At 32.9% G+C, this 25,619-nt stretch overlaps 2 protein-coding genes across 3 annotated transcripts; one reads left to right on the forward strand and one right to left on the reverse strand.

Annotated features, from left to right (window-relative positions):
- Positions 1-10,941: 10,941 nt before the first annotated feature.
- LOC112765174 (transcriptional corepressor SEUSS) lies at positions 10,942-19,039 on the forward strand. 2 transcript variants are annotated; one of them, XM_025811053.3, is made up of 11 exons: positions 10,942-11,500; positions 11,983-12,127; positions 12,275-13,386; positions 13,636-13,755; positions 14,033-14,081; positions 14,172-14,386; positions 14,530-14,598; positions 14,910-15,007; positions 15,694-15,787; positions 15,923-15,992; positions 17,375-19,039. In XM_025811053.3, the coding sequence occupies exons 3-11, from the start codon at positions 12,307-12,309 to the stop codon at positions 18,349-18,351; spliced, it is 2,772 nt and encodes a 923-aa protein (XP_025666838.1). In that variant the 5' UTR covers positions 10,942-11,500; positions 11,983-12,127; positions 12,275-12,306; the 3' UTR covers positions 18,352-19,039. The 2 variants fall into 2 exon arrangements, with proteins under 2 accessions (XP_025666838.1, XP_025666840.1); XM_025811055.3 differs by lacking the exon at positions 11,983-12,127.
- A 175-nt stretch (positions 19,040-19,214) lies between these two features.
- LOC112765176 (thioredoxin) lies at positions 19,215-21,474 on the reverse strand. Its single transcript, XM_025811056.2, has 2 exons — positions 20,937-21,474; positions 19,215-19,573 (listed from the first exon to the last, which is right to left on the reverse strand). The coding sequence occupies exons 1-2, from the start codon at positions 21,163-21,165 to the stop codon at positions 19,254-19,256; spliced, it is 549 nt and encodes a 182-aa protein (XP_025666841.1). The 5' UTR covers positions 21,166-21,474; the 3' UTR covers positions 19,215-19,253.
- Positions 21,475-25,619: the final 4,145 nt, after the last annotated feature.

Here is a 25,619-nt window from a genome sequence, read left to right on the forward strand (position 1 = left end):
AAGAAAAATCCAAGGTCCTTGAAAAACCATGGATTGTGCAACAAGATAATCCCAAAGGAGAACCCTTTTATTAAATTGAGGACTGCCATAAATACCACTACACCTCCAAATTAAATTATCAAAGTGAACCTCAACAGTAACACCCTGATCAAAAGCATCAATGAACTTACAACAAACACCCTTCATAGAGGATAGAAACCAAATACCTCCCTTATGCCCCTGTGCCTCTACTATACCAACAGAGTGATACCCCAACCTTTCCCAAAATAATTTTAAATGCTGAAAAGGGGAGTGAGTTTCAACCACAATAAAGAAAACAGGTCTAAATTTCCTAACAAGTTCCTTACAATGCACCCGGGCTAACTTATTAGAAGCACCCCTAATATTCCAAACAATCATATTTAAACTATCCATAAATAATAGGGACAGAATAAATAAGAACATAAACTCTAAACAGAATCACCAACCTCAATAGGTGGTTTGTCCTGCGGTACTGGCACACTCTGATCCTCAATAATTGCCACCTTTGGACCCCCTGACACTGCACTTGCCATGCTTCCATCTACTAAGGTTTCCTCCGTTGTGCCACCATTTTTATCAACTGGCGAGTTCTGCAAGGAGGAAGGCCGAGGACGCTTCCGTAGAGAAATTCCACGACGTGCAGGAGTTCTGCGCGATGGAGATGGCGCAATTTCATGTTTTTCTTGCTTTCCCATCCTAATGCCAGTTGATTTGCCTCCATCACCATGCAAATTGGGCCTTGGAACCCTTCTCGAACCAAACTTGTGCTGCTTTCCATCTTGGTCCTTCAAACCTGATGACTGGCCTATTGTAAATTTTTTCTTACGCAGCACTTGTTGCCAGCCCTCTCCATCATCCATGCATGCCTCATTAACAAGACCATCAGGCACGTGAGGAGCCAATGATTCCGTAACCACATCCTTCCCTTTAACAACTCCTAATTTCTCACCCAAATCACGAGCTTCTGATTCAGCCTCTTTTTGAATCTCATGATTGTTGTGTGGCACTAGTGTTGGGGCTTCATTATTTTTTCCATCACCAAAGGAATTTATGTTTCCTTCCAAGGACTCCTTCTCCATGCACAAAGATTTATCATGCCCATACCGTGCACAAGTAGCACAAATCAACTGTAAACTCTCGTACTCCACTTCATAAGTCACACCCTCCACTATAATATGTTTGATTACAGGCAACTCAAGATTAATTTGAACACAAGCTCGGGCATATTTTCCTCTTTCTGCGAGCTTAGTAGCCAAATCTACTTTCACCGGAATCCCAATTGCAGAAGCAATTCGCAGCATTGCTTGTTCCTGGTAGCACCAAATTGGAAGTCCCGAGACTCGAATCCATACCAGCGTTGATCCAAAGGATTTTTCGCATGGCCTAAAATCCACATCCCATGGCTTTACTGCAACATAGTGACCGTCTATCAACCACGGGCCACCAAGAATGACTTTCTCACGATCCCCAGCAATATCAAATTTAACAAAAAAATATCCAAATCCCACATCCAACAAATCAAACCCTCCTTTGATGCGCCATACTATCCAGAGCTTATGCATGAGAGCCGTGTAGCCATAATACTTATCCAACACCTTGATCACGATGGCTTCCTTATAAGGTTCAGCTAGACAGCTCTTTGCCTCCTTGGTAAAACTGACACTTGGTGGACGAGAATCACCCTGCTTACCTGTCACCATCGCGATACCATCCCCAGATAAAGACCCTACTAATGCAAAGGCCTTAGACTTTTCTGCACCAATGACTTTATCTCTAAAAGAGACCTTGGATGGCTTTCCTAACCCCTCTCGAGAAGAACCCTCCTTAACACCGGATACACACCCACCCACGCTCTCCCCCTTATCTCTTCCGATGGCATGGCCATCTTCCTCACCGTGTTTCACCCTCAACTGCTCGCCCCCGCTTTCTCCTTCTCTCATTCTCTTTGAGTACGGAATACGTACTCTTTCTCTGCTAGGGTTTTGGATGATAAAATAGTATAATTTTAATATTGGAAGATTTGGGTTTAAGCCAATATTAAAATTATTGAGAAATTTTGTTAATAATTTATAAATGTGTTATATATATTATGCTCGCTCATTTTATATATTAAATAATTGAACTTTAGATGGGCCAATTATCATGTAAAAAAAAAAAAAAACAGAAGACCCATCACTAGGGTGGATAGATATAGATACATGTGAGTGAAAGAACAAAAGAGAAGATTAAGGTGGAGCCTTATAAAATATATTATCAGCAGTTAGGTCATAATGCAGAGGTGTATTGATAATTGTCCAATTTCACTTTAGTTTTTTTTTTTTTTGGTGACTACTTTAGTTTTTTTAATAATACTTTGTTTGTGAATGATTTGAGATAAAAAAATATGTTATATTTGAGATATAAAGTTTAACAATATTGAATTGAATGCCAAACATTAACTATTTTCCCATTCTTTTACTAAAAATATTCACTTCTACTATTTTTTATTTCTATTATTTTTAATTGAACTGATAGAAATTCAAGTTGTTAATATATATATATATATATATATATATATATATATATATATATATATATATATATATATTTCATGACTCTAATTTTATATTGTTGATACTTTAGCTAAATATTTATGGTTAAAAATTATTTTAGTGTATCTTGCACTAAATTAAAGCAAATTTATTGAAGATTAGATGTATTAATCGAGTTAGTCTGATTTATATAGATCTGTCTGTTTAAGTTTGCAGGTATAAATAAATGAATATATTATATATCAAATACGTAAAAATTTTGAAAATGAAAATTCGATACACTTAAAAGAAGTTTGCCGAGCTAATGAGCTTGCTTTTTTTCTCTAAATAATTCATGTTAAATTAAAAACTAAAAAAAACTCAATTTTTGGCATAAAATATCATTTTTAGACTAAAAGTGATAAAGGAATAAAAAGATAAACAAAACAAGAATTGAAATTGAATAGAAAAGATACATTGAAATTATTGAAATAAAAATAAAAAGGATAGGTTGAAATTGAATACAAAAAGAATCACTTTACTTTCTACCTAATTTTTTAACGCAATAAGAAAGGGACTCTTCAACCTAACTTGTCAACGCCATAGTTTAGAAATTGAATCGAATGGACTCCTCAAACTTTTACCTAATTTTCCGATGCAACAAAAGAGGGACTTCTCAACCTCAATTGTCCACATCATGGTTTAATCACGAAACCAAAAATTTGAAACCTCTAAATCATTCTATACTACGACTACAATAGCTAAGGAGGTATTTATAACCTCTTATTAGGTTAAAACAAATAAAAATCCTAAAACCCATAAACATAAGGCCCAATCTAGTAATTAAATAAATAAAATCAAAATACATTAAATTAAAATATTCTAAAAATGTAAACTAATATCTTCTAAATAACACTTGAACTCTTCATATCACGAACATTTGAAGCACGTATCATTCTTCTCCTCTTCAAAAAAAGATTCGTCCTCGAATCTTGTAGGTAAAATAGTATATGAAAAGGACAATAATTATAAAGAAGATAATTTTTTTCTTTTCTTTCTTGTATATTTTTTTTCTTTTTTTTTGCACTGTATGCTTTTTTTAAAAAATAATAAAATCAACAATAATGAAACGCAAACAAAAAACAAGAACACAAGAACTTAAAGAAAGACACAACAGACACCAGACTTTTTTTTATGATAAAAGAAGAACAAATATAGATTAATAAGAATTAATCTAATACCTGAGCTCTGATACCAAATGATAAAGGAATAAAAAGATAAATAAAACAAGAATTGAAATTGAATAGAAAAGATACATTGAAATTGAAATAAAAACAAAAAGGATAGGTTGAAATTAAATACAAAGAGAATCACTCTACTTTCTACCCAATTTCTTGACGCAATGAGAAAGGGACTCCTCAACCTAATTTGTCAATGCCATAGTTTGGAAATTGAATCGAAGGAACTCCTCAACCTTCTACCCAATTTCCCGATACAATAAAAGAGGAATCCTCAACCTCAATTGTCCACATCATGGTTTCATCACGAAATCAAAAAAGGTTTTGAAATCTCTAAATCATTCTATACTACGATTACAATAGCTAAGGAGGTATTTATAACCTCTTATTAGACCATCTCCAGTAGGGAACTCATCCCAATTCCTGTTTATGGCCCACCTGTCATAAAAAGTAACTCCACATTAGCTTTTGCGTCATAAATAGTAAATAGGAACTCAAAGCATCTCTCTCTTCTCCATTAGAAGGAACTAACTTTAGTCCCTGTTGTGGTCCCACTTAATTAATTAATTAAAATACTTGAAATTAATATAATTAATTTTTTTCAATAATGTAATTTAAATTTTTAAATTTAAAAATAATTCACTATTAAAAGATATTAATATTAAATAAATTTATATATAACAATAATACACAATATATAATTCGGGGTTACACTAATTTGTAAAATTACTTAATACAAAGAAAACATAATTAAACTCTATAATTGACGACAAGCATTGTGAAATTGCCATATGTGTTCAATCAAATCCTCTTTCAATTGTCTATGCTGCTGCCTATTTTAAAGTTGGATATTTCTTTGGAGAAATTAATGGTAATTAAATAAAAATTTAATTATTTTATCTAATTAATTATGTTAATTATTAATTAAATAAAAATATAATTATTTAATATAAATAATTATTATAATTATTACTAAATTAATTATTATTTAATTATTTAATATAATTATTTATTATAATATAATTATTTAATATAATTAATTTAAATTTTATATAATTATTTATTTAAATAATAACTTGCCATTTGGCAAGTTATTATTGGCTTCTCCAAGTCCCTGTTCAGACGGCCTGGTTCCTCTAGAAATTCGTGTGGAGACCTTCTCTTCTCTTGCTCCAACGGCTAGGACCTCTCAGTGTCAGAAAAAGTAAAATTGGGTCTCATACATTGGACTTGCTCTTAGGTTAAAATAAAAAAAAACCCCAAAGCCCAATCTAATAATTAAATAAACAAAATTAAAATACATTAAATTAAAATATTCTAAAAATATAAACTAATATATTCTAAATAACAATTGAACTCTTCATATCACGAATATTTGAAACACGTATCATTCTCATCCTCTTCAAAAAAAAGATTCGTCCTTAAATCTTGTAGGTAAAATAGTATATGAAAAGGACAATAATTATAAAGAAGATAATTTTTTTCTTTTCTTTATTGTATTTTTTTTTCTTTTGCATTGTATGCTTTTTTTTTATTTTTTAAACAATAAAATCAACAATAATGAAACGCAAACGAAAAATAAGAACACAAGAACTTAAAGAAAGACACAACAAACACCGGACACTTTTTTTTTATGATAAAAGAAGAACAAATATAGATTAATAAGAATTAATCTAATACTTGAGCTCTGATACTAAATGATAAAGGAATAAAAAGATAAACAAAACAAGAATTGAAATTGAATAGAAAAGATACATTGAAATTGAAATAAAAACAAAAAAGGATAGGTTGAAATTGAATACAAAGAAAATCACTCAACTTTCTACCCAATTTCTTGACACAACAAGAAAGGGACTCCTCAACCTAACTTGTCAACGCCATAGTTTGGAAATTGAATTAAAGGGACTCCTCAACCTTCTACCCAATTCCCCGATACAACAAAAGAGGGACTCCTCAACCTCAATTGTCCACATCATGGTTTCATCACGAAACCAAAAAAGGTTTTGAAACCTCTAAATCATTCTATACTACAACTACAATAGTTAAGGAGGTATTTGTAACTTCTTATTAGGTTAAAACAAAGAAAAACCCTAAAACCCATAAACATAAAGCCCAATCTAGTAATTAAATAAACAAAATTAAAATATTCTAAAAATATAAACTAATATCTTCTAAATAGCACTTGAACTCTTCATATCACGAACATTTGAAGCACGTATCATATATACGTATAATGTAATATACTAAAGGAATCTAAGTATGAGCTACTACTTCTTACACTTGTATGACTGATGATCTTTTACTCTTTTGATATATATATATATATGAAACTCTTGCGGTATTATCTATTATGTGATATATTGGTTTGGGTTAAATACTTTTTTCGTCCCTAAGATTTGGGGTAAAAATCAAATTCGTCCCTAATTTTTTTTTGTTATTAAAATTATCCTCAACGTTATAAAATGTTATAAAATCGTCATTTTTTACTTCAATTTTATTTTTTGACTAAATTACCCTCAACAATTAATAAAAATAATATTAAAAAATTAAAAACAAAAACACCCCAACCCCACCCCACATTCCAGTACCCCACCCTCATCCTCGATTTCAATTCCTGAGTTTTCTCCCTGTCTCCTTCCTCCTAATCTCTTCGAATCCCCCATCTCCGATGCCTCCTCCCTCCGCCGATGGCTCAACACCATCTTTTCTGACGAGGTCTACAACCTCCCCACCCAGTCTCACGTTGTCGTCTCCTTCGAGATTTTCGACTATACCACTGATGTCGTCGTCACCAAGACCCTAAAGGAGTCAATTGTGTCACGGGAGATGACCCGCAAGTACATGACAGACATGGTGATGCACACTGACACCGACGTTATGATCGTAGGTGCCGGTTCTGCTGGGCTGTCGTGCGCCTACGAGCTCAGCAAGAACCCGTCAGCCAACATCGCCATCATTGAATAGTCTGTCAATCCTGGTGGTGACACTTGGTTCGGTGGCCAACTTTTCTATGCCATAGTAAACCTTTTCTTTTTATTTTCATTTAGAGCAGCAAAAATTTGTGGCCGAATTCTTGCAACAATTTCTCTTATATGTACATGTATGTTTTAGTAAGAAAATTGTTGTTATTGAATTGGTTAAAATGTTGAATTTATTGTTGTTGAATTTATTGCTGTTGAATTTATATGCTACTGTTGCTGAATTTTATTTTTGTTTAAGGAGAGAAGAAGAATTGAGATTTGGAGAGAGGAGAGTTCAAAGATAGTAGGAGGAACGGGATGGGGGAGGGAACATGGAAGAGAGATCGGGGATGAGGGTGGGATACTGGGGTATGGGGTTTTTTTGTTTTATTTTGTTAATATTATTTTTATTAATTGTTAAGGGTAATTTGGTCAAAAAGATAAAATTGAAGTAGAAAAGGACGATTTTATAACGTTTTGTAACGTTGAGGATGATTTTAATAACAAAAAAAGGTCGGGGACGAATTTGATTTTCACTCCAAACCTTAGAGACGAAAAAAGTACTTAACCCTATTAGTTTTTATACCTTACTACGTATATTGAATACATTATTAGTCTTTATCTGTTGTACACATTTACGAATGAGTGCGACATGCTCAAGAATATATAAATTAAATAAAAATTTAGTATTGGTCATGACGTGCTGACTTTAAATTAAATTTTAAAATTTAGGTTAGTTTAGTAGTTAGTTCACTAGTTTGATTAAATAAATATCAGAGATTCAGAATTTTATTTTGTACATGTAACAATTTATTGGGCAGCAATAAATTTTTAAATAAAACTTTAATATGTGACAGATTAATCTTTGTCCTCTATCAGATTGAGAGATACCCTTGATAGTTAAAAAAAATTAAATTGTTAAAAAAGTTGTTAAAAATATTTAGAAATGATAAACAAAGAGACGGGAATTGTTCCAATGGGAATTGGAATTAGTGAACCAGCTCCACCAGACTCTGAGGCTAGTCAAACTTGCATATGGCAGAGAGGATAGAATCGTGTGGAAATATGATAAACAAGGTGTTTTCTCTACTAACTCCTTTGTGCAAGTGTTGCAGGTGAAAACGGCGCCGGAGGATATATCAAGTTACAGCTTTACTAGGACTATTTGGAAAAGGGCTTGTACCCCCTAGAGTGGAGTTGTTTGTTTGGTTTGTCTTGACTGGTAGGGTCAATACGAAGGAGAGACTAAGTCGGTTCGGGGTTATCAACCAAGAAGATACTTTATGTGTTTTATGTAATAGAGATGATGAAAATGGTCACCATTTGTTTCTTGGATGCAGTTTCTCTTGGCAGGTATGGTGTGCTTGGATATCATATGTTGGTGTTCTATGGACTTTTACGGGTACGGTCAAGGAGCATTATCAGAGTTGGACTGAGATATCATATAAAAAAGAGGAACGCAAGAGATGGATGGTGTGCTTTTGTGCCATTGTGTGGAATATATGGTTGGAGCAGAACAGGAGGATCTTTCAGAATAAAGAAAAACGAGTGGAGGAGATTATTAACATGTCAGTTCAGAATTACACTGAGTGGTTAGGTGGAGACCTTTTTTGTTGTTGATGGCAATGCCGGAGATGACATAGAGGTGTTTGGCCATAATGGGTGCTTTGGTTTTAATTTCCTTTTGTGTTTTCTTTGTTATTGATACTTGCTCCACTGTATGTGTTGAGCTCCTTTTTCAAAAAAAAAAATATTTAGAAATGAGAAAATGAATTAAAAAATTCAAATGGCCTAAATAACCAACTTATTTAGTTGTTTATTTCATAGTCATTTATTTCACAATAAACTAGATTGGACTAGTTAAATATCTCATTTTTACAAATGTATTTTAGAAAAAATCCACTTATTTAAAATATTAATCCGGCGAATTCGACGCATTTGACCTATAGTCACTTGATAACAGGAGAGATCGAAGTGGCAACTAGCAACATGCACCACACGCCAAATTTTACAAAAAAATGAGAACTAATGTAGCTAATAGAATAAAGAAGGGTATATGTGTAATTTTGACAACAAAATATAATATTTCAGATTAGGCATATAAATAAATAAATGCACAACATAGTTATATAGGTCTATATAGATAGTAAAGAATATGTGATTTTTAATATAGCTGCATAGACTCTTTGAATATGTGATTTTGTAAGTTTTATATATGCTATAAGCTTGAAGGTTGGATTTTAATTTTAGTCAAACAATCAGTGTTGAACGTGACTTAAATTTCCATAAAAAGTGCATAAAATAATTTCACTTAATTAATAATTGAGATATTACGAATTTAGTTTTATGTATTAACCGAATGAAAAAAAATAGTTACAATATAAGTAGATGCTTATATTATTTACGTTTCTTTTTTTACTATTTGTTGTCTTTTGAACATTTGAATTGTCAGATTAAATACATAATGGACACCAAAGAATATATAATGATCTAATAACACATCGGTGAACATTTGTGTAAATTTATTTTATTAACAATTAACAATTAACAATTAGGACAAAGCTTAAAAAACAAAAAAAAAAATCAACACAATCAAACAGAGTAAAAATGAAGTAAAACAAAAACAAAGTAATATAATAAAAAAATAAATCTATAAATTATTTGTAAGAGCAAAAGTTTCGTAACAAGCAACCCTTAACTCCTATATTACCATCAACGCTATAGATTATAGAGAATCCTTTCTTTGTTACTCATCATTGCTAGCAAAAGATCTAGGTATCACTTTTTTTTTTTTTTCTCTTTTCGAAACTTTAAAACATTATTTGGACGTAAGATGAAAAAAAAAATGGAAGAATAGAAAATAAAAAAAAATAAAAGAAAAAGTAAATTTTGTGTGTGTTATTTGGATAAAAAAATTAATAAAAAAATAAAAAGAAAAAATTATAACTGAATAAAATTATATTAATATATTTATCTATATTATATATAAATTATAATTTATTAATATATTTAATTCATTTTTTTCAAGAGAAAAAATAATGCAAATTAGCTTTTCAAGATTTAATATATTATTTTTATTAACAAAAAATAATTTTTTAAAGTTATCATTCTCCATTATTTTTTAAATGCCATAAACAAAAAAATTATCTCTATTTTTTAAATAAATACAAATAAATAATTTTATAAAAAAATAATAAAAACTACTTATAAATTACATCATTAATTTCTTTAATTATATTTAAAGAACAAGTGTCAAAAGATAAATATATAATTTATATTTACCTTTATATATATATAAATTATATATTTACTTGTACATTCTCTATTAATTTAGTCACCAAAAAAACATTTTCTATTAATTTTCTTCTCATCTTAAAATTTTTTCTTTATGTAAGTCCGACATTACTTTATTTTTTTTTATTTAATTTCTCTTCTCATCAAAATAAAAATAATTTAATTTTTTATTCATTTTTTTTATTTTTTTCTTTTAAATTCCTTTGATCCAAACGGTGTGTAAAAAATAATCTCATTCCTATTTAACCAAATATTTTAAATCTACTAATAAAATTAAAGTTTGGATTTTTTAAATTTTGAATTTTATTTTAGAAAATAACCTGTGATCTCTCATAATTTATTTTTTAGGTAGGATCAAGAGAAAATATAAAAAAAAGATTATTTAAAAGTAAAAAATCACACTTTATCTTTTAAAATAAAAATTTAAAATTTAGAGTAAATTCTAAAATTATTATATTATCCACCTCTTACGAATTTCGTTATGCATCGGTGGAGGTACCTATCATTCAAAGTACTCTTTTATAACTTCTGACAAATAATTTTACATTGATTATACTTATAAATTGAATTCCAAAATTATCAATCAAAAACGATTTTTAACAATAGAGCCAAAGCCTATTTGTATATATTTTTTTAAAATTAGTTAACTAAATATACAAATACCTATAAAAAAAGGTTTATTAACAATAGAGGCAATTTCCTACTTCAGTAAACTTTTTTTTACATCAATTAACTATATATACAAAAATATTTTTAATTAATTCAAAACTCAAAAAGCATTAAGCAACTTCTCATACGATGATAATAAATAAATATAACAAAATATACATCCATGGCACGAACATGATCATCATGACCATGATGATGGTTATCATGATGGTAGGTAGACATAGTGCATGTGCATAAGAAGGGCACAATATGGAAGAACTAGATTTGACTTCCATATTTTTTTTTTGGAGAGAGAGAGAGAATAGAAGAAGAAAAGAGAAAGAGAGAGAGAGAAAGAAAGAATGAAGGGAGAAAATTCAATCCGATCGAATACAATCTTGACGTCCGCAATGACTCCCCCATTCTCTCTCTACACTTTCTCTCTCTAAAAAAAAAAAAAAAACCCACACAGGCAAACAAAAAACAAGCAGCAAGCAACAACATCAAAACAAGAGCTACATCAAAACAGCACCAACAGGGTTTTCCCCTTTTTTTTCTTTTTTTCTTCTTTTTAGTAAAAAAAGAAAGAAAAACACAGAGAGAAGAAAGCCCCCATCTTATGATGCAGCTTCTGTTGCTCACACCTTGATAACGAAAAAGAAGAAGATAAAGAAACCCTAGAAGCCTTTAGCTTAACAGATGTTGCAGAGCGAATTCGGAACCCCGACTTCAAAGTTCGAAACTTTTTGCTCGTTGATCAGTTCCCAGTTGCTGTTTCGTCCTTGATTTTTTGGCTTTTTGGCTCTTCAATTAATTTTTTCAACTCACGGTGAGTCACGGCAAGTCTTAACAGCTTTGACGTTTGACCATTAGTTTTTTCTTTCTTTCTTTTTTTCTTTTTACCTTTCAATTGTGACACTCATTTACCTCATTTGTGGCTCTGGATCGTTGATTTGTCTAGCTATGGCTCGATCGACTCCTCTCAGCTGCTATTTTTGTTGTCTACTGTGTTTTTACTTCGATAAAGTTGCTGTGTTATGCTTTCTCATCTTCACTCTCTCTCTCTCTCTGTCTCTCTTCTTTTCTTAATTGAGCTTAAACTTGTTAGTTTTTCTTTTTTCTTTTTTTTTTTTTTTTTTTGGTTTGAAGTGATATCTTGAATCGTTTGTTTTGGGTTTTGTTGTTTTTGCCATGAGATGCTAGCTTTAATTTGATAGAATCTATTGTAAATTGAAATGTTGGTTGGTTTATTGGCTGTTATTTTGAGAACTGGTTGATGGGTTTGGATCTGAGAAGTCATGTGTTATACAGAGATTCATGCGAAAGCCGTTTGAAGATTGCTCATTTAAGGGAGGTAGCGCAATTGTAATGTTCAGAATCAAAGATTGTTTCTTGGTTTTGGTTTTCTTTGGTGTGTTTGGTAAAACTGAACACCACATGCTTCTGTTGGATCACGGTGAAGACTCTAAAGCTTTTGGCCTTGGACTTTGGGTTGAAATATTATCTGGGTTCAGGGTTATACCCAGTTTCTCACAAGCTGTTGTGTAATTAATAGTTTGTTAAGAAAAACTCATGTTTCATATGACTTAGTTGTTCTGCTTAGGTGATTGCTTTTGAAGACCATCATAGCGAACGATGGGACCTCCAGGACCACCCACTCAAATTGGTAGTGCTCAGTCTGTGACGCCTTCTCTTTTGAGATCGAATTCTGGAATGTTAGGGGCTCAAGGGGGCCCCATGCCTTCGCAGACTTCTTTCCCTTCTCTTGTGTCGCCACGCACTCAGTTCAACAACATGAACATTCTAGGAAACATGTCTAATGTAACTTCCATGCTGAATCAATCTTTCCCCAACGGAGTTCCAAATCCTGGGATCTCGGGTCCTGGAAGTAGCCAGCGAGGAGTTGTTGATACTGGAGCCGAAACAGATCCGCTGTCAAGTGTTGGCAATGGAATGAGCTTCAGTAATTCCGCATCCTCGTTCGTACAGTCAAATATGGTGAATGCTGCTTCTTCTGTTCAAGGTCAAGGTCAACAATTTTCAAATCCATCTAGTAACCAGCTGTTGCCAGATCAGCAGCATTCACAACAGATGGAACCTCAGAATTTCCAACATGGTCAGCAGCCAATGCAGCAGTTCTCTGCTCCTCTGAATACGCAGCAGCAACAGCAGCAGCAGCATTTTCAATCAATGAGAGGAGGGGTAGGTGGTATGGGACCGGTAAAGTTGGAGCCGCAGGTAAGCAATGACCAACTTGGTCAGCAGCAACAGCAGCAAATACAATCGTTGAGGAATCTTGCTCCAGTGAAATTGGAACCACAGCAAATTCAATCAACTCGAACTCTAGCCCAAGTGAAAATGGAGCCCCAGCATTCTGATCAACCATTATTTTTGCATCACCAGCAACACCAGCAACAACAACAACAACAGCAGCAACAACAACTACAACAGCAGCAGCTCCTCCACATGTCAAGACAATCCTCTCAGGCTGCTGCTGCTCAGATGAATCTTCTGCACCAGCAGAGGCTTTTGCAATTTCAACACCAGCAGCAGCAGCAACTCTTGAAAGCAATGCCTCAACAACGGCCTCAACTGCCACAGCAGTTTCAACAGCAGAATATGCCCATAAGGTCTCCTGTGAAACCAGGATATGAACCCGGAATGTGTGCTAGGCGGCTTACACATTACATGTATCAGCAACAGCATAGACCTGAAGTAAGGATTAATCTATTTGTGGTTTTTATTCTATATGTCTTCTCTATGAATAAAAAAATATTTTTTATGATGAATAGGAAATGTTACAGAGAGAAAAGAGGATAAGAATTAAGGAAATAATGAAAGGAAAAAGAGAAATTCAATGTAACACATGCCATATCTGTTTGTCAAACTCCATAGAAAAATCCACGAGCTTTGATTTATATCTTTTGCCTTATTAAGACATATTTGCTCTCTGATCTTTTGTAGGATAACAATATTGAGTTCTGGAGGAAGTTTGTTGCTGAGTATTTTGCTCCTAATGCCAAGAAGAAGTGGTGTCTTTCTATGTATGGAAGTGGCAGACAAACAACTGGAGTTTTCCCTCAGGTCTGTTGCTAGATAAAACCTTATTTATAACCCATTCTAGTTCCTGGATTCATATAAGTGCGTAATGGACTTTTTAGTGGTGCATTTTATTGAACCATAATAAGTTTTGGCATGTTGAATTTGTTGTGATTGCATATCCTTATATCTCTGCACTCAAGTAAGTATTGCCTTAAATATTTTCATGAAAATTTCTGGGATTCAAGGAGTCAGTTGTAGCATTTTAATGAATACTATGCATTCTTTATAGCTAAGTGATGGATTCTTCAAACGTTTTCAGGATGTCTGGCACTGTGAAATATGTAATCGCAAACCTGGTCGTGGGTTCGGTAAGATCTTTTATGTTATTTCTTCAATATTCCATGCACTAGTTTTTTTTTTTTTTTCTGAGTGGTTTAGTTTTTTTAATGTGTTTTCAGAAGCAACTGTTGAGGTTCTTCCTAGGCTTTTCAAAATAAAGTATGAAAGCGGCACTTTGGAAGAGCTGCTTTATGTTGACATGCCCCGTGAATATCATAATTCATCTGGGCAGATTGTTCTAGATTATGCAAAAGCAATACAGGAAAGTGTTTTTGAGCAACTTCGTGTTGTTCGTGATGGTCAACTTCGAATAGTTTTCTCCCCAGACCTGAAGGTATATGTAGAATAATAACTTTATGTAGAAGAATAACTTTCAGATCACAACTGAAAAATGCCTGCTTAGTGTTGTCTTTGTTGACATTATCCTTGTATGAGGAAAAGTTTAATTACATTCTTTTCTTTATTTTCTTTTTGCAGATATGCTCTTGGGAATTTTGTGCTAGGCGCCATGAAGAACTCATTCCTAGAAGATTGTTAATACCTCAGGTTGCTCATTAGTTGCACAATGATAGACCTTTGTAATTATAAGGAGATAGACAGATTCTCTGTTTATGTAAAATTTTAAATGCACTAAGGGACTTGGCTGATTGACTCCTAATCTTTTCATGTGATTGTAGCAAGTTTCGACATTGTTATTTTATGTGTTGCTATCCATATTTTGCCCCCATAGGAGTGCATTTTTGTAGTGCTAAACTTATCATTGTAAAGGTTTAAAGTGGGACATGCTGATGCATTTAAATGGCATGCATTGTGGTTATTTGTACTCATGTTTATTTTATTTTTATTATTATATATAGGTTAGTCAGCTTGGAGCGGTTGCTCAAAAGTACCAGGCCTTTACTCAAAATGCTACACCAAATGTGTCGGCTCCAGAGTTGCAAAATAACTGCAATATGTGAGTCCATTTTGCCATTTATTCTTGTCAATTTACGAGCCTTTTGGTAATTATAGGATTATGTATTTTATGATCAAACCTGTGAAATTCTCGCTGATACTACCCTTCTTTGAAACTTACATATTGTGCTTGACCACAATTTTCTTTTTTCAAGCCCATGGAATCGGCGCTGGCTTATTTGTCTTCTGTGTATGGCTTTCATGTGAACATTTTGCCATGCTCGTCTCCCTATAGTAATATGTTGAGTACAATTTGTTCTGTACTAATTTTTGCCCCTCATTTTGGTAGTTGATCCCCTTGTACGGTTGCATATAACAAACAAGTTGTATTGGAAGCTGTGATCTACTCATTTCATTCTTATTGAAAAATAATTCTCCTGTATTATTCGGAAAGTGCTGGGATAAGGTGGCATTGTTAGGAATAATGGTGCATTTCCTGTTTTATACCCACCATTTCCTGTTTCCCGATTTCTCTTTCTCCTTTTTGTTGTCTTGTGTGTGCGTGTGCGTTTTTTTCTTATTCTTCTTATTATTCTGTTTTATTTTATTTTATTGGGTCGGCTGTGCCATAGTTTAGTTTTTGCCAGTGATTTCCATTGATCACCTTGTGGTTTAAATTAGATTTGCCATTTTACCTTAAGCTTCCGCATATCTTTTTCTAAGTATGTTCACATGCTTCTTTTCCAGGTTTGTTGCATCCGCCCGTCAATTGGCTAAAGCCTTGGAAGTTCCATTAGTAAATGATTTAGGATATACAAAGAGATATGTGCGCTGCCTACAGGTATTTATCCATTTCCAATCATTACTCACCTTACTTTTCAAGTAAATAATGTTTTAAACAATGTTTCAGATGGTGCATTTTTGGTCCTTTTTCTGAATTAGTATCGGTCTTTTACAACCTTATTTATGTTTGCAGATATCAGAAGTGGTAAATAGTATGAAGGACTTGATAGATTACAGCAGAGAAACAGGGACTGGACCCATGGGTAAGTTTATATGCATTTTACTAGTTCATTGCTCTCTTGTATGTGCAGATATTATCCGTATCAATCAAGTTATACCATTGAGAATCTTGGTGCATTTACTTCATACTTCTCCTTTTAAATAAGTTTAAAAGTTGTTTTAATGCTACAGATTGCAAAAAAGGTATGCACATTAAATGGAATCAATTATAGCATACTTATTAAATTTGGATTGGACCGCACTGGCTGGTTCAACAAAAAAATCAACCGGTTCAGATTGATATTTGGATTGCTCTTACAATTGAACAATTTTATTTTGGCTCTTCCATTGGAATTAAACTCGGGTTTCCTGGAAAAGGATGAGCCGGTACACCACTAGGCCAACTTGTTCCTTGATATACATTCTTTTTTTGCAAATATATTACATAGATAAAATTAAATTATACTTGAGATATTAATTAATTAATTTTGGTTTGAGGGGTTCAATCAGTGAACCATGACTTGAACCACGACGACCTTGTGCCTTGACTAGGTCACTAGGTCAATTGTGGGGTCGGTTTTTATAACTATGAATTATAGACACGATTACCTTCGATTTAAGAAAGATGGGACTTGAAGATAGATAAACTTAAAAGGCTAGCTGACAATCTGGTTAAAATTGTTGTTGGAGACTCGAGTTGGTGTGTAATGTGTAGTATCTGTCTTTAGGTCCTAGTTATAATGGAGGGCTTTTATGGAGAATTACTTGAGTTGCAAACAAGTGAATGCTTTGTTAAGTTACGGGAGATGTAATTAAGTCTTATTGAGCATGCAAGGGCAGATATGGACATATGGTGCATATGATCCATCCAACTAATTTATCCCTAGTTATAGTGATTGGAATCTGGTCTGTTATTGGGTGCTTCAGAGTTCAGACTGCTACAATAAGATATTGAAAGAAATCAATTGTAGGCAATTAGAGTTGATAATGCCTCCACTAAAGATGATTTATGTGCTAAAGCCAAACCATTAGGCTATTATAATTTGGAACTGTTGTTTGGGAGGAATGATGTGCAGCTTTTTGTCACCTTTTATCTTCCTTTATACCTCATCTCTTTTTGGTGGTGGTGGTGGAGGGGGGGGGGGGTCAAGGATGCTCGCAGGAAAAAAACTAACATCGAAAGACGTGAAGTTGATAATTGTAATTGTAGGGTTTGAGGTCAAGAGTTGAGACTGATGGTTGTTAAATAAAATTCTTTGAGGGAGCAAAGATGTTCTATACTGTGTTATGTGTCCCAACACCCAAGTATCATACCGTTTTTATTTGAACATGATATTTGTTATGTTGGCAACTTTGTTATGCCCAACTGTTTTATTGAGATGGCTGCTATATGATAATGTAACGTTTCTTTTTCCTTTCGTCCCAGAGAGCTTAGCCAAATTCCCTCGGAGAACAAGTGGATCATCTGGAATTCATAATCAAGGACAACAACATGAAGATAGATTACAGCAGCAACCGGAACAGCAACAGCAAATGGTGGCCCATAACTCAAATGGTGATCAAAACTCTGTGCAAGCTGGTGCCATGCAAATCGCTTCCAGCAATGGTATGGTCAGTGTAAATAACACTGCCAACTCTGCATCTGCATCGACCACCACAAGCACCATTGTTGGACTTCTCCACCAGAACTCAATGAATTCTAGACAACAAAGTTCAATGAACAATTCAGGCAGTCCCTATGGAAGCAGTTCTGTTCAGATTCCATCCCCAGGTTCCTCGAGCACTGTTCCACCGGCCCAGCCTAACTCATCACCTTTCCAATCACCTACACCATCTTCGTCCAATATTCCCCCACAAACATCTCACCCCACCACCTTAACGTCCGCCAATCACATAGGCGCAACAAACTCATCGGGTAACATGTCCTTGCAACATCAGCAATCACCTCTCTCTGGTGAGGCAGACCCGAGTGATGCTCAGAGCTCCGTACAGAAAATAATACACGAGATGATGATGTCCTCCCAGATGAATGGCACAGGTGGAATGGTAGGTGTTGGTTCTCTTGGGAATGACGTGAAGAACGTAAATGGTATTCTGCCGGTGAATACCAATACGGGGCTCAATGGTGGCAATGGCATGGTAAGCAATGGTGCGATGAACAGTAATTCCGGCGTTGGGATTGGTAGTTACGGCACAATGGGTATCGGTCAATCCGGTATGCCTAATGGAATGAGAGCTGCTATGGGAAATAATTCTGTCATGAATGGAAGAGGAGGAATGGCCTCAATCGCGAGGGATCAAGCCATGAACCATCAGCAGGATTTGTCAAATCAACTACTTAGCGGTCTAGGAGCAGTAAATAGTTTTAATAATCTTCAATTTGATTGGAAACCATCTCCATAAAAGAGCCTCTTTGTAGATGGTGAGTGGGATGTTGTGGTTCTTTCTTCGAAGCTGCTTCCCAGTGCAAGCAATGGTAGATTGCCTTCGGCCGTCGAACGATAATACAGCAGAATTGCTATTGGGATAGTGATAGCCTGATAGGGCGTAGGCCACTCTGCCAATATATGATTTTATAATATAAGAAATGGAAATATTTGTTGGCTGGTTGTGTGGCTGATGGGGCTGGTTTTTCTTGTGAATTCAAGTGTAACCTTTTTTTTTTCTTTTTATATTTTAAATTTTTGTCTTGATGGCTTTTTCCCCAGACTCATCTTTGATTCACGCCCTAGCACGAGGAAGGTCACAAAATTTTGGGCTACAAAATGCATCTGGTTGTTGGAAGAACAGAGTTCCTCTGCAGAAGATGATTATCTGATGATGATGATGATTAAGGAAGTTTAACATCTACAATATTGAATTAATGATTTATCCAATGTAGCCTTTGCAAAAATGTGGAGAGAATATATATATATTATTTAAAGTGTTCAATCCATATATGGAAACACTGCCCTTAACCTATATATATATATACAGAGAGTAGCGTCTAGGACAAGAAAAAAGAATGGTAGACAAATGAACAAGAAAATTTCTCCAATTTCATGCCATTATTCTATTGTGATCGAGTAAATGATCAATATGGTATTTCAAATTGCAAGTGTATTTTATTTTAACCCTTAGAAAATTTGAAAGCATTAATTTAGTATTTGACTAATCTAACTATTAGTCAACTTTGACTGTATCGTTGACATTTTATGTCAAATGTAATAGTAGTTGATTGGTCATTGACTAACAGAATGTGATACTAAAATAAAAGAGGTTGCGAATTGAAAGACCAAATTGAATTTAGTCGATTTTGTGTATAATCAAATGTCAACATATTTATCAAGTGTTGCTGACAAAGTGGACTTGGGGACTGCACCAATGACGCTCTCTTTCTTCTCTCCATTCTTGAAGAAGAGAACAGTAGGAATGCTTCTGATGCCGTACTGTGTGGCTATGTTGGGACAGTCATCGGTGTTAATCTTGTAGCATGCTATCTTGCCAGCATATTCTTTTGCCAGCTCATCAATGATGGGTGCTATCATCCTGCATGGACCACACCATGGTGCCCAAAACTCAACCAGCACTGGTGTTTCACTTCCTATCACAAGTTTGTTCCAGCTTGAGTCTGTCACTACTTGCACTGCCAAATTCATCATCATAAACAACTTTCTTATTCTAACTGCTCATAACAAAATCTTGATACAAGTTTCTTATTCCTCAATGAATCTGAACTTTTTACTAATCAAGGTTTAGAGCTTTATGAAATGATAATCTAAAAATGTTATTCACTAATTCATTTACCATTCACTTGGCTGCCCAAGTCAGCATCATCTTACCTTAGCAAAGTCTATATACGGTCAAAGTCAATTCAAAATATCTGATTTAGCGTGCATATTAATATTATTAGTAAAATTTTAAATATATTTTTTAATAAATATATAAAAAAAGCTTGTATTTAATATTTTTTAGAATTTTTTTAATTAATAAGCATTAACATATTTCTTTTAGGATACATACTAACCAAATTCATTTAATAATAACAAAACAACAATGCTACGTGACCCGCAAATATTATCATTTTGGGTTAGTATTTAGTCTGTAATAATTTGCACTCATATTTGCAAATGTTTGCACAAAAAAAATATATAATTTGTACTTATATTTACTCGAATTTGTATATATGAGTCAATACAATTTACACTCACATATTTTAGAAGAGAAACTCTTGGATAGGCAACAATTTTTAGTATTTTTTATCATCATTTGGTCAGCATAAATATTAAATTATCTTTAACAAATAAATTTTATTAATTTATAAACTATATACTTTTTGTGTGCAAAATGTCTATAAATATGGATGCAAATTATTACTAGTCGAAGATGATAATATTTGTTGACCATGTAGTATTATTTAGTTTAAAATTTATACATATAAATTAATAAAATTTATTTATTGAAGATAATTTAGCATTTATAATGACCAAAATTAATAAAAACTGCTTGCCCCTAAAATTTCTGATAATGAAATATTACTTTTTTTTTGAGTGAATACCCCATCCGGTCCCTGACAATTATCTCGAAAGGACAATGAAGTCCCTAAGAAAAAAAACACCCAATCCGGCCCCTGTTATTTTTTTTTGGGACTGATTAGCCCCTGTGCCAAAAAAAACAACATTGAATTTTTTTGACACAGGGGCCTCGTTGTCTTTTCAAAGTAATTGTCAGAGCCGGATTGGGATTTTTTTTGTCAAGGGCCTCGTTGTCTTTCGAGATAATTGTCAGGGGCTATTTTGGGTTTTTTTTATTTTTTATTTTTTTTTTCGGGATTTTCACTCTACTAAATAGACTTCTTAATTACGAGTAATATGGAGACTAATAGGTATAACTATATGCACTTATGGCTTCTAGTCATAATTTGTTATTGTGTGAAGGAAAATTCAAACATGAAAAACCGTACAAGAAAGCAAGTAAGGCTAACAAAGGGTTGTGTGAATGGTAATTACCTTCATTTACCTTTTCACGAGCATTGCAAACAAAAGAGGATTTTCTAGAGGTACCAGCAGTTGAGTAAAGAGATGGATTTGAATTTGATACTGTTGAATATAGCATGGACTTGTTAAATCCTCTGTAAGATGAAAAAACAAGTTTCTTCCTTGAAGACAATGGAGAAAGACATTGAATTCTTGCTGTTCCTACTGTGGTACTTAATCTTAAACAGTTCTCCAAGGCCATGATGCTGATAATTCTTCTTCTTTTTGTGTGTTTTCCTTTGGAGGCAGGTATATTATATTATATAATAACTTTGGTTATATATTATTTATTTTTATTTATATCAGTTCCAGGGTTTGTGGATTTTGTGGATATGCTAGTTTTGTTGAATTTATTTTGTTTTTTATGGTGTAGTATTGTATATCTATTAGTGGATAATTGTAACGTGATTGTGAGGTTCTGAAAAGGCTCAAATTCATGTGGATGTTGTTTAATTTTATGTCTTCACAAAACCTCAACTTTTATCTCACTATAAAGCATCCAACATACTTTAATGACAGATTTTTTTTTTGGTGACACTTTAATGACAGATTGAAACAGTAGTAAGAATTTCTAACGAGTGGTGAGAATTAATATGGGACGATTTATTATTCCTTTCCGTTAGCGTGGGACTTTAATTCACCTCCTCTCTGCTTTGTTATTTTAAGACACAAGAGTAAATATGTTTATGAATAAACGAATTAATTTTGTATGTATGAAAAATAAAAAATTATTATTTTTTATTTATCAAAATTCAGAATATTGAGAATATCTATTCATAAATAAAATTAAGGGTTAAGTATGATTTTGGTCCTTAACGCAGAGGTTTAAAATTTATTTCGTTTCCGGCCTTTTTTTCACTACAAAATAGTCCCAAAAGTTTCAGTTTGTTTTAAAATTGTCATTTTTACCAAATTTTAAATTTTTATTCCAAAAATTACCCTTAACTAAAAAAAAAAAACACAAAACGTTGAATAAGGGGGAAGGAATTCAATTCACGCTGGTTCAGTTCAGGAAAGGGAACAGGGGACAGTTCAGAAAAGGGAATAGGGGACAGAAGAGGGGGAAGGGAAGGCGGGGAAGGGCCACTGCCACCGCTCCTCGCCGCTGCCGCCGCTCCTCGCTGCCGCCGCCGCTTCGCGCTAACTCCAGAGCCACCGCGACCCTCTTCCCTGCTTCTCTCCTTCCCTGTCTCGGACCTCCTCGAACCAGAGCTCACCCCCGACGAGGAGCTGTCACAACACTCCTGTTGTCCACCAGCGGCGAGGCATCTACGGCCTTTGGTGATGAGGAATCTGAAGAAGGCAGCTGGTCCGAGACTGATGTGACGTTGGCGGAAAGGGAGGAGGAAGAGGCAGACGATGGCAGCGGCGGCGATAGTGAATTTGGGCTGGGCGTCGCAGACAACTTGAGCCCACGGAGAACCTGTTCCACGCTTTTGATTTCATTGAAGAAGAAGACGACGCTGTTTTACTTTTATTTCTTATGCTTTTGTTTCTGATTTCATTGAAGAAGAAGATGAATGTTTTTCGTTTTTTATTTCATAATTCAGGTTATTATTTTGCTTTTAATTTTTATTTTTGATTTGATTTTGGATTAGTTTAGTTGGATGTTGATTTTCTGTTAGTGAATTTTAGGAAATAGTTATTGTTGTTGGTTTGATTCTGTTTTTGGTTTGATTCTGGATTGCTTCTGCTTTTGGTTTTGCTTTTATTGTTGTTCTGATTTCATTATTCATTGCTGTTGTTGGTGTTGTTCTTCTAGTTTTGTTTCATTGTTGTTGTTGTTTCACTGCTTTTTGCTTCTGCATTCTGCTTCTGCTTCTGCTTCTGCATGCTTCTGATTCTGCATTTTGAGGAAGAAGGGGGAAGGGCATTTTCGTTCGAATGACGATTTAAAAAAAAACTGAGATCTTTGGGATTATTTTGTAGCGAAAAAAAGACCGAAAATGAAAAAACTTTTCAGCCTCTACCTTAAGAACCAAAACCGTACTTAACCCTAAAATTAACGTGTAATATTTTTATTATATGGAGATAATTGTTTTTGAGTGTAAAACTAATTTCATTTCTTTGTAAGTAAGTTTATCATTGTTTTGAAATTCATGGAAAAAATAATAATTTATTTTTTAAAAAAATGTTTACTTGTAAATAAATATTATTTTATATAAATTAATGGATAGATTTAATTTTTATATAGCATCAATATAAAGATGAAGATATTTATCTATCGTGCCAATAAAATAATTATTTTTTATATTCACTAATAAAAATTATGATTTAAAAGAAAGAATTTAATTGAATTATTATATAAAATATCTTATATGAGATATTTATCAAAATTACTTAATATTTTTTATAAAAGATACTATATGTATGCATGTATGAATACATATGTTTAATTTATTTTTAATATATATTTTGTATTCGAGTATAAATTTTATATTAGTACTGATATTGGTGTATATTTAATATAATTATTTTTTAAATATATTAAATTATTTAAAAAAATCCAACCAGTGCTGAATGTAATAATATAAAAATACTTAAGGTAATTATTTATGTGAATATTCTAATAAAAATTTTATAATTATCATCATGTAAAAATATTTTATTTTGATTATTGAATAATAAATTTTAGGGCTTAATTTTCATATATTATAAAAATATTACATTTGTTTAAAGTGTGCAAAAATAAATAAATCACAATTTTAAATTAAGATCATTATAAGAATATGTTTTTGATATTTTTATTGGAGTAATTGCTAATTATTTATTGGTTTAGAAGAAAAACTAATTATTGATTATAAATTTATAATTAAAATGTCTATGAGAATCTAGAACTACTATTGTCAAGAGACATCATTACGCGTTGCCCAGAAATCAATCATCAAATTCTGCAAAGAGATGCTTTATTTCACGAGGAAAAGCTTCTTTAAATTTGTATGTCACACTCCAAAGTACTAATCCAATATGCAAATTGCAAAGTCCAGGGGACCTAAGTTAGAATTAGAATCGGCCAACCCACATTTACGGTTTACCTTCCAATTCCACATTAATCACCAAGCATAACTTTATGACTAACCAACATCCATTAAGCGTGTAGCATCATTTGTTCATTGTAAATTTGTAATGTTCATGACCGAATATATTACCACCCATGTATGTAATTATGTATGTCACATGTATTACTAATAATAATAAGTTGACTATGTACTTTATGACTGTTGACCCAAAAAGAAGTCATTATGACTAGAGGAATGATCAGGGAGCTAATTTTTTTTCTACATTGCAAATTATTTTGTGTATTCCTGTATTTTATGTTATACACAAATATTATTGGCCCCTCTCAATTCAGACCAACCGATTTCATTGTTGGAATTTTTAAAAATTTGCAAAACTAGAAAATGGATAATTCGATTAGTGGGGAAATTTTTTTTTTATTGCTAAAAACTTAAATCATAATGAGAGGATCCAAAATTTTTTTTAAAAAGATAAACAATACAAATCAGTGGATACGATATATACACATGACTGTTAGTCAACAAAAAATCGAAACTCCAATTTTTTATTGAGAAATACAGGAATACACAAAATAAATGTGCTGGCGGATTTTTTATTTTAATAAATAAAATAAATATAATATTTACTGAAATAAATATTTTTACGAGAATTTATCGATTTAAATTTCTTTGTCATATCTCGTTTACACTGTTTATAAATGAGATGATTTTTTATATATCTCGTTTACAGTGTAAACAAAATATGACAAGAAAATTTAAATCGATAAATTCTCGTAAAAATATTTATTACGGAAAATATTATATTTATTTTATTTATTAAAATAAAAAATCCAAGTGTTAGCCCTAAATTTTTTCTTTTTTATTTTCATACAAGTGAATTACACACATACCCAGACAATATTGAAAATAATAAGTGATGATTGGGGTACTCACATTTTGAGTGTGCATAGGCTGACTCACTAAAAAGCTATATGATGAATGATTATTTTCAATTTATGTATGTATGCATGTATAAAAGGATTGGAGCTTTTTATATTTTCCTCTGTTTTTCATGATTTGGCATAAAAAGTTGACAAGATCCCATAGACCGTTTGTTATATAGCTTGGCCGTGCCCAACAATTTTGGGACTCTTGTGTTGATGATGAAGAATAATGGACCAAGTGGGTAGTGGGTATGGTGGTACAGAGCTATTTAATTTATGTACCATTGGAGTTTAGAGTCTTGAGATGCAGGGCGATCTTTATATCTATCTCACTTGTGGCAGTAAATGAGTTGGATCTCTGATATTTGATAGTGAAATCATTCTTTGATTTATTTTCGTTTTTATATTTATTTATTTGGTAGCAAAAAGTTTAGCTACATTTAACATGGACAAACTTTTCAGAATCCGAACATGTTTTTAGATTTTTTATATCATTCAATTTGTGTGAAGATATTTGCAAACACTACTCATTCAAATACACATAACATTATTGAAAGATCCACCGTTGAACAACTAAGCTGATCACTCGACTAAAATGAAAACTTCGTCAAATGATTGTGACGGTTCAGCAAAACAAGCCATCTGAATGCTGATATGGTCCACTCAACTTTTCCCTAAGGCCTACTCCAAAATTAATAGCAACTTAATTTATGAAA

The sequence above is a fragment of the Arachis hypogaea genome, chromosome 17, assembly GCF_003086295.3.
Source record: "Arachis hypogaea cultivar Tifrunner chromosome 17, arahy.Tifrunner.gnm2.J5K5, whole genome shotgun sequence".
Classification (NCBI taxonomy): Eukaryota; Viridiplantae; Streptophyta; class Magnoliopsida; order Fabales; family Fabaceae; genus Arachis; species Arachis hypogaea.